An 8,627-nucleotide genomic window follows, 5' to 3' on the forward strand; every position below is an offset into this window, starting at 1 on the left:
TGTGGGAAACTCTGACGCCATGATGTAAAAAAGAAGAGATATAAATGTGAGAGAGAGAGAGAGAGAGAGAGAGAGTTAAAATAGGGTACATAAAGGGATTGGTGATAGATAGACAGACAGGCAGACAGACACAGACAGATAGATAAAAAGAGAAAATAAAAAGAAAATGAGAGAACGACAGAGAGATAGAGAGAGCATAAGAGAATTAAATATAGAGAGAAAGAGCGAGATTTTCTTGCGTGTTGAAAGCCGTGGGGAGTGACAGAGAGCCTTTAATGGTGGACAATTACCAGAACATTGTAAGGTGGTACCTGGACAACCTTGCCGGTGGGGTAGCCATCCCAAGAAACTTTTATAACCTAACCTAAGGGTGAGCGTCAGTCCGTCCACTCTCTCTCTCTCTCTCTCTCTTTCTCTCTCTCTCTCTCTCTCTCTCTCTCTCTCTCTCTCTCTCTCTCTCACGTTGGAAAAAAGTTAAAGTCTCCAACACATGCGCACAAGTGTTATTTTGTTGGTACTGAATAACGCGGAAATCATCAACTGTTATTTTGTAATTTATCGCCATGACAAAAACATTTATTTGGTATATCCTTATCACATAGCAGTAATCACCACGTTAACACCATCAGATATGACTAATTACCGTCATTATTCTTCCCTGCATCATCATTATCATTTTGTGTCATTATCATGGATACGTAATGACATATATCAAGGATAAGTTACTGATAATGTTATGGGGATAATCAGTGTAACTTCTACGGACTAGACGGGAAAATGAACCCGTGCGGAAGAGTGTGTTGAGAGTGTGTTATATACTCTTACCTGTACCGTACACCTTCAACAATACAACACCTGTGCTTAGGCCTTGGCGGAATAACTCCAAGACAGATTCACTTCCTCTTAAGGTGGTGCAGTAACCCACTAGCTGCTGCATGTTAAAGACTGAGGGGAGAAACATGCTTGTATATATATATGAAGGAAAAAAATTGGTTTGGCACTTCAATTACACAACCTTGGAATTTAGTCATTTTCTTCCCCTCTCAACCCCCCCTCCTCCTCCTCCTCCCTTCCCCCCTCATTGGGTTTTCTGTTCCTCGTATCCTCACAACACAAATTTGGGAAAAATTATAGATATCAGAACAAATTAAGGCATTATTCCTCTTATAACTTAAAACACACACTTCAAGGATCCTAATTAACACCAAATCTTTGAACTCTTAATGATACAACAACATAAGTAACAAAGACGACACTTACCTGGGAATATAATGATATAAATATAATGTTTCTCGTAACCTAAACCCGCTGCTGAATATTCAACGTTTAAGGCCACCAACTTTGATGGTGTCTGTCTTAGAACTAACACACCCACCTGGATTATGGTAGTCTTAATAAGTGCTGAATAGTAACATACCCACTTGAGGTAACATACACAGAATATCTTGAGTGATAATGATATACCTCCTGGAACTTGAATTTTATGTAGTATATCTGGAGTCTGTTGGTATATCTCTGTATAATTCGTTGGGCCTTAAATACAGGCACTATATAATTTGGGTGCATATAAAGTAATATACCTTGAATGTTATTTATACCTTTTTCTGAACCTGAATTAATAAAGGATCTTAACCCTTTGAGTCCTAGAGGGTAAAATCATCGTCCTCTAAAAGGGTTAAACATCGTCCTCAAAGGGTTAAGTATAGTCAATAAAGGGTTAAACCATCGTCACCAAAGGGTTAAACCATCGTCATCAAAGGGTTAAACCATCGTCATCAAAGGGTTAAACCATCGTCCTCAAAGGGTTAAACAGTGGTCTTCAAGGGGTTAAACCATTATCCTCAAAGGGTTAAACCTCATCCTCAAAGGGTTAAATCAGCATCCTCAAGGGGGTTAAACTGATATAGAAAGTTAGATCTTGGATTTTGTGTTTAGAAGTTGTTCCATATACCATCTGAAGTCTTCAAGTAAAATGGGACCTCTTGGTTAGTAATGAAAGGTCCTCCACAACTGATCTCCCGCTGGGGTCTTGAGAGATACGTGGTAATGTGTGTCACTGTCAGTTAATCCTTCCTGTATCATGCACGTGAGCGGTTAAGACTCTTGTGGGGGATTACCTGAAGATTAGCCGCCCCTGCTTATTTCAGAGTAGGATTAACCACCCTAACGCTAACTAACCTAACCTAACCTTACCTTACCTTACCTTACCTTACCTTACCTTATCTTCCCCAGGTAGCGTTAGGGTGTTTAATTATGAGGTAAATAAGCTGGGGGCTAAGCTTGACATAATCATCGAGTGATGCATAATCTTCAACTATTGCATTATTATTATTATTATTATTATTATTATTATTATTATTATTATTAAGATTGTTATGACTTATTATTATTATTGTTGTTGTATTTCTTGGAACTTCTGTAAACATTCTCGCGTGAAGTGATATGCTTTTAATGTTTGTATGATGTATAATTCAGATGTATAATTTTCAACTTTAATCATAGAGGCTTTTGTGATTCATATACTGTGCTCTTCTGATAAGGAGTTGAGCTGTTTGTAAATCTCAAAAGTTTGTTGGGTGAGGGGGTGGGGGGAGGGGGTGAGGGAGATGGTGGGGTGAGGGGTGACGGAGATAGTGGGGGAGGGGGTGAGAGAGATGGTGGGGTGAGGGGGGTGCTGGGGGGTGAGGGTGTGGAATTAATATGCATTTTGAGGAAGTTTGAGGAGGAAAACTATTATGCTTCTTGAGGACTGCGGAGGAAGGAGGAAATTACTATGCATCTTCAAGAGGCAGGAAGGAAAATATTATTGTGCATTTTAAAGAAGTTGGATGGAAAATTATTTTACATTTTAAAGGCTTGAGGAATATTATTATACATCTCAGGACTGTTGGGGAAGAGTTATTAAGAGTGTTGGAGAAGAGTTATTAAGACTGTTGGAGAAGTTATTAAGACTGTTGGAGAACAGTTATTAAGACTGTTGAAGAAGAGTTATTAAGACTGTTAGAGAAGAGTTATTAAGACTGTTGGAGAAGAGTTATTAAGACTGTTGGGGAAGAGTTATTAAGACTGTTGGAGAAGAGTTATTAAGACTGTTGGAGAAGAGTTATTAAGACTGTTGGAGAAGAGTTATTAAGACTGTTGGAGAAGTTATTAAGACTGTTGGAGAAGAGTTATTAAGACTGTTGGAGAAGAGTTATTAAGACTGTTGGAGAAGAGTTATTAAGACTGTTGGAGAAGAGTTATTAAGACTGTTGGAGAAGAGTTATTAAGACTGTTGGAGAAGAGTTATTAAGACTGTTGGAGAAAGTTATTAAGACTGTTGGGGAAGAGTTATTAAGACTGTTGGAGAAGAGTTATTAGACTGTTGGGAAGAGTTATTAAGACTGTTGGAGAGAGAAAGTTATTAAGACTGTTGAAAGAGTTATTAAGACTGTTGGAGAAGAGTTATTAAGACTGTTGGAGAGAAGTTAATATTAAGACTGTTGGAGAAAGAGTTATTAGACTGTTGAAGAAGATTTATTAAGACTGTTGGAGAGAAGAGTTATTAAGACTGTTGAGAAGAGTTATTACAGACTTCATTGGAGAAAGAGTTATTAGACTGTTGGAGAAGGTTATTAAGACTGTTGGAAGAGTTATTAAGACTGTTGGAGAGAGTTATTAAGACTGTTGGAAGAGTTATTATTAAGACTGTTAGGGAAGAGTTATTAAGACTGTTGGAGAAAGAGAGTTATTAAGACTGTTGGAGAGAAGAGTTATTAAGACTGTTGGGGGAAGTTATTAAGACTGTTGGAGAAGAGTTATTAAGACTGTTGGAGAAGAGTTATTAAGACTGTTGGAGAAGAGTTATTAAGACTGTTGGAGAAGTTATTAAGACTGTTGGAGAAGAGTTATTAAGACTGTTGGAGAAGAGTTATTAAGACTGTTGGAGAAGAGTTATTAAGACTGTTGGAGAAGAGTTATTAAGACTGTTGGAGAAGTTATTAAGACTGTTGGAGAAGAGTTATTAAGACTGTTGAAGAAGAGTTATTAAGACTGTTGAAGAAGAGTTATTAAGACTGTTAGAGAAGAGTTATTAAGACTGTTGGAGAAGAGCTATTAAGACCGCTGGAGAAGAAAATTATTATCCACCTCAAAGACTCTGAGAGGCAGAGAATTTATGCATCTTGAAGGGTGTCCACTGAGACTCTTGGCCTGCCACTATCGTCTCCTGGGCAAGTGCATCGTTTTCTCACGGGAGGTTCTTCTTCTTCTTCTTCTTCTTCTTCTTCTTCTTCTTCTTCTTCTTCTTCTTCTTCTTCTTCTTCTTCTTCTTCTTCTTCTTCTTCTTCTTCTTCTTCTTCTTCTTCTTCTTCTTCTTCTTCTTCTTCTTCTTCTTCTTCTTCTTCTTCTTCTTCTTCTTCTTCTTCTTCTTCTAACTTCTTCTTCTTCTTCTTCTTCTTCTTCTTCTTCTTCTTCTTCTTCTTCTTCTTCTTCTTCTTCTTCTTCACTTCTTCTTCTTCTTCTTCTTCTTCTTCTTCTTCTTCTTCTTCTTCTTCTTCTTCTTCTTCTTCTTCTTCTTCTTCTTCTTCTTCTTCTTCTTCTTCTTCCTTCCTTCTTCTTCTTCTTCTTCTTCTTCTTCTTCTTCTTCTTCTTCTTCTTCCTTCTTCTTCTTCTTCTTCTTCTTCTTCTTCTTCTTCTTCTTCTAACTTCTTCTTTAATATTCTTCTTCTTCAGCCCTTCTTCTTCTTTAATAGCCCCTTCTTCCTTCTTCTTCTTCTTCTTCTTCAATATTCTTCTTCTTCAACTTCTTCTTCTTCTTCTTCTTCTTCTTCTTCTTCTTCTTCTTCTTCTTCTTCTTCTTCTTCTTCTTCTTCTTCTTGAATTCTTATTTTTTCTTTCTTCTCCTTCTTCTTGGATTCTTCTTCTTCTTCTTCTTTACTTCCCTTTTCTCCCTCCTTCTCCTCCCCCTTCTAATTTTCTTTCCTTTCTCCCTCCTTCTCCTCCTCTCCATAGGTCTTAGAGATTAGCTCCTTGAACCCAAAAGTGCCTCAGTTGAAAGTGATTTTATGTCTCTTTAACGTGAAAGTGAGTCCATACATATAAGTTGAAGATGAGTTGATGTCGTTTAATTGAAAGTGAGGTTTATTTCTCCAAGTGGAAGGTGATTTTGTTATTCAACAGCATGGCGTTGTAGCGTGGAGACAGTGAACGTATAGCTCTTAAATGCGGGAATAATTAACGTAGAGCGGTATAGCGTGACTGGAGTATAGCCTGACACCAATTAGCATGACCTAGATCTTTTTTTCTTTTTTTTTCTCCGTTTTACTGCCTAGTTTAGTTCGGGACATGTAGCGTGTCCTCAAGTCGTTTAGGATGTGTACCGTGTCCTGTTGTGGCATATCCTTGGGGTGTAGTTCAGGATATGTACCGTGTCTTAGTGTAGCGTGTTCACCATGCACTTTTGGACATGTGCAGCTTCCTGGTGTGGTGTGTTTCAATGCATCACCTTGTAGCGTGTTCACCATGTACTTCTGGACGTGTGCAGCTTCCTGGTGTGGTGTGTCTCAATGCATCATCTTGTAGCGTGTTCACCATGTACTTCTGGACGTGTGCAGCTTCCTGGTGTGGTGTGTTTCAATGCATCATCTTGTAGCGTGTTCACCATGTACTTCTGGACGTGTGCAGCTTCCTGGTGTGGTGTGTCTCAATGCATCATCTTGTAGCGTGTTCACCATGTACTTCTGGACGTGTGCAGCTTCCTGGTGTGGTGTGTCTCAATGCATCATCTTGTAGCGTGTTCACCATGTACTTCTGGACGTGTGCAGCTTCCTGGTGTGGTGTGTCTCAATGCATCATCTTGTAGCGTGTTCACCATGTACTTCTGGACGTGTGCAGCTTCCTGGTGTGGTGTGTCTCAATGCATCATCTTGTAGCGTGTTCACCATGTACTTCTGGACGTGTGCAGCTTCCTGGTGTGGTGTGTCTCAATGCATCATCTTGTAGCGTGTTCACCATGTACTTCTGGACGTGTGCAGCTTCCTGGTGTGGTGTGTCAATGCATCATCTTGTAGCGTGTTCACCATGTACTTCTGGACGTGTGCAGCTTCCTGGTGTGGTGTGTCTCAATACCATCTTGTAGCGTGTTCACCATGTACTTCTGGACGTGTACAGCTTCCTGGTGTGGTGTGTCTCAATGCATCATCTTGTAGCGTGTTCACCATGTACTTCTGGACGTGTGCAGCTTCCTGGTGTGGTGTGTCTCAATGCATCATCTTGGCGTGTTCTGCATGCACTTTGGACGTGTACGCTTCCCGTGTGGTGTGTCTCAATGCATCATCTTGGCGTGTTCACCATGTACTTCTGGACGTGTGCAGCTTCCTGGTGTGGTGTGTCTCCAATGCACTATCTTGTAACGTGTTCACCATGTACTTCTGGACTGTGCAGCTTCCTGGTGTAGTGTCTCAATGCATCATCTTGTAGCGTGTTCACCATGTACTTCTGGACTGTGCAGCTTCCTGGTGTGGTGTGTCTCAGCAATGCACCATCTTGCTTGTGTTCACCATGTACTTCTGGACGTGTGCAGCTTCCTGGTGTGGTGTCTCAATGCACCCATCTTGGCAACGTGTTCACCATGTACTTGCGCCTGGATTGCAGCTTCTGGTGTGGTGTGTCTCAATGCACTATCTTGTAGCGTATTCACATGTACTTCTGGACTGTGCAGCTTCCTGGTGTGGTGTGTCTCAATGCATCATCTTGTAGCGTGTTCACCATGTACTTCTGGACGTGTGCAGCTTCCTGGTGTGGTGTGTTTCAATGCATCATCTTGTAGCGTGTTCACCATGTACTTCTGGACGTGTGCAGCTTCCTGGTGTGGTGTGTCTCAATGCATCATCTTGTAGCGTGTTCACCATGTACTTCTGGACGTGTGCAGCTTCCTGGTGTGGTGTGTCTCAATGCACCATCTTGTAGCGTGTTCACCATGTACTTCTGGACGTGCAGCTTCCTGGTGTGGTGTGTCTCAATGCATCATCTTGGCGTGTTCACCATGTACTTCTGGACGTGTGCAGCTTCTGGTGTGGTGTGTCTCAATGCATCATCTTGTAGCGTGTTCACCATGCACTTCTGGCGTGTGCAGCTTCCTGGTGTGGTGTGTCTCAATGCATCATCTTGTAGCGTGTTCACCATGCACTTCTGGACGTGTGCAGCTTCCGTGTGGTGTGTCTCAATGCATCATCTTGTAGCGTGTTCTATGTACTTCTGGACATGTGCAGCTTCCTGGTGGTGTGTCTCAATGCATCATCTTGTAGCGTGTTCACCATGTAATTCTGGACGTGTGCAGCTTCCGGTGTGGTGTGTCTCATGCATCATCTTAGCGTGTTCACCATGCACTTCTGGACGTGTGCAGCTTCCTGGTGTGGTGTGTCTCAATGCATCCTCTTGTGCGTGTTCACCATGTACTTCTGGACGTGTGCAGCTTCCTGGTGTGGTGTGTCTCAATGCATCATCTTGTAGCGTGTTCACCATGTACTTCTGGACATGTGCAGCTGCCTGGTGTGGTGTGTCTCAATGCATCATCTTGTAGCGTGTGTTCACCATGTACTTCTGGACGTGTGGCTTCCTGGTGTGGTGTGTCAATGCATCATCTTGTAGCGTGTTCACCATGTACTTCTGGACGTGTGCAGCTTCCTGGTGTGGTGTGTCTCAATGCATCATCTTGTAGCGTGTTCACCATGCACTTCTGGACGTGTGCAGCTTCCTGGTGTGGTGTGTCTCTGCATCATCTTGTAGCGTGTTCACCATGTACTTCTGGACATTGCGCTGCCTGGTGTGTGTGTCTCAATGCATCATCTTGTAGCGTGTTCACCATGTACTTCTGGACGTGTGCAGCTTCCTGGTGTGGTGTGTCTCAATGCATCATCTTGTAGCGTGTTCACCATGTACTTCTGGACGTGTGCAGCTTCCTGGTGTGGTGTGTCTCAATGCATCATCTTGTAGCGTGTTCCCGCACTTCTGGACGTGTGCAGCTTCCTGGTGTGGTGTGTCTCAATGCATCATCTTGTAGCGTGTTCACCATGCACTTCTGGACGTGTGCAGCTTCCTGGTGGTGTGTCTCAATGCATCATCTTGTAGCGTGTTCACCATGTACTTCTGGACGTGTGCAGCTTCCTGGTGTGGTGTGTCTCAATGCATCATCTTGTAGCGTGTTCACCATGTACTTCTGGACTGTGCAGCTGCCTGGTGTGGTGTGTCCAATGCATCATCTTGTAGGTGTTCACCATGTAATTCTGGACGTGCAGCTTCCTGGTGTGGTGTGTCTCAATGCATCTTGTAGCGTGTTCACCATGCACTTCTGGACGTGCAGCTTCCTGGTGTGGTGTGTCTCAATGCATCATCTTGTAGCGTGTTCACCATGTACTTCTGGACTGTGCAGCTGCCTGGTGTGGTGTGTCTCAATGCATCATCTTGTAGCGTGTTCACCATGTACTTCTGGACGGTGCAGCTTCCTGGTGTGGTGTGTCTCAATGCATCATCTTGTAGGTGTTCACCATGTACTTCTGGACGTGCAGCTGCCTGGTGTGGTGTGTCTCAATGCATCATCTTGTAGGTGTTCACCATGCACTTCTGGACATGTGCAGCTTCCTGGTGTG

At 42.4% G+C, this 8,627-nt stretch overlaps 1 protein-coding gene across 1 annotated transcript in view; it reads right to left on the bottom strand.

Moving 5' to 3' along the window:
- Positions 1-5,924, bottom strand: part of LOC121857655 (protein PF14_0175-like) — a 137,359-nt gene extending 131,435 nt beyond the window's left edge. Inside the window, exons 1-2 of the mRNA XM_042353717.1 lie at positions 5,859-5,924; positions 5,361-5,528 (exon numbers count right to left, since the gene is read on the bottom strand). Coding sequence (XP_042209651.1) covers positions 5,361-5,528; positions 5,859-5,924 — 234 coding nt within the window. The remainder of the gene's footprint in view (positions 1-5,360; positions 5,529-5,858) is intronic.
- Between the last annotated feature and the right edge of the window lie 2,703 nt (positions 5,925-8,627).

The sequence above is a fragment of the Homarus americanus genome, unplaced genomic scaffold, assembly GCF_018991925.1.
Source record: "Homarus americanus isolate GMGI-L3 unplaced genomic scaffold, GMGI_Hamer_2.0 scaffold16712, whole genome shotgun sequence".
Lineage (NCBI taxonomy): Eukaryota > Metazoa > Arthropoda > Malacostraca > Decapoda > Nephropidae > Homarus > Homarus americanus.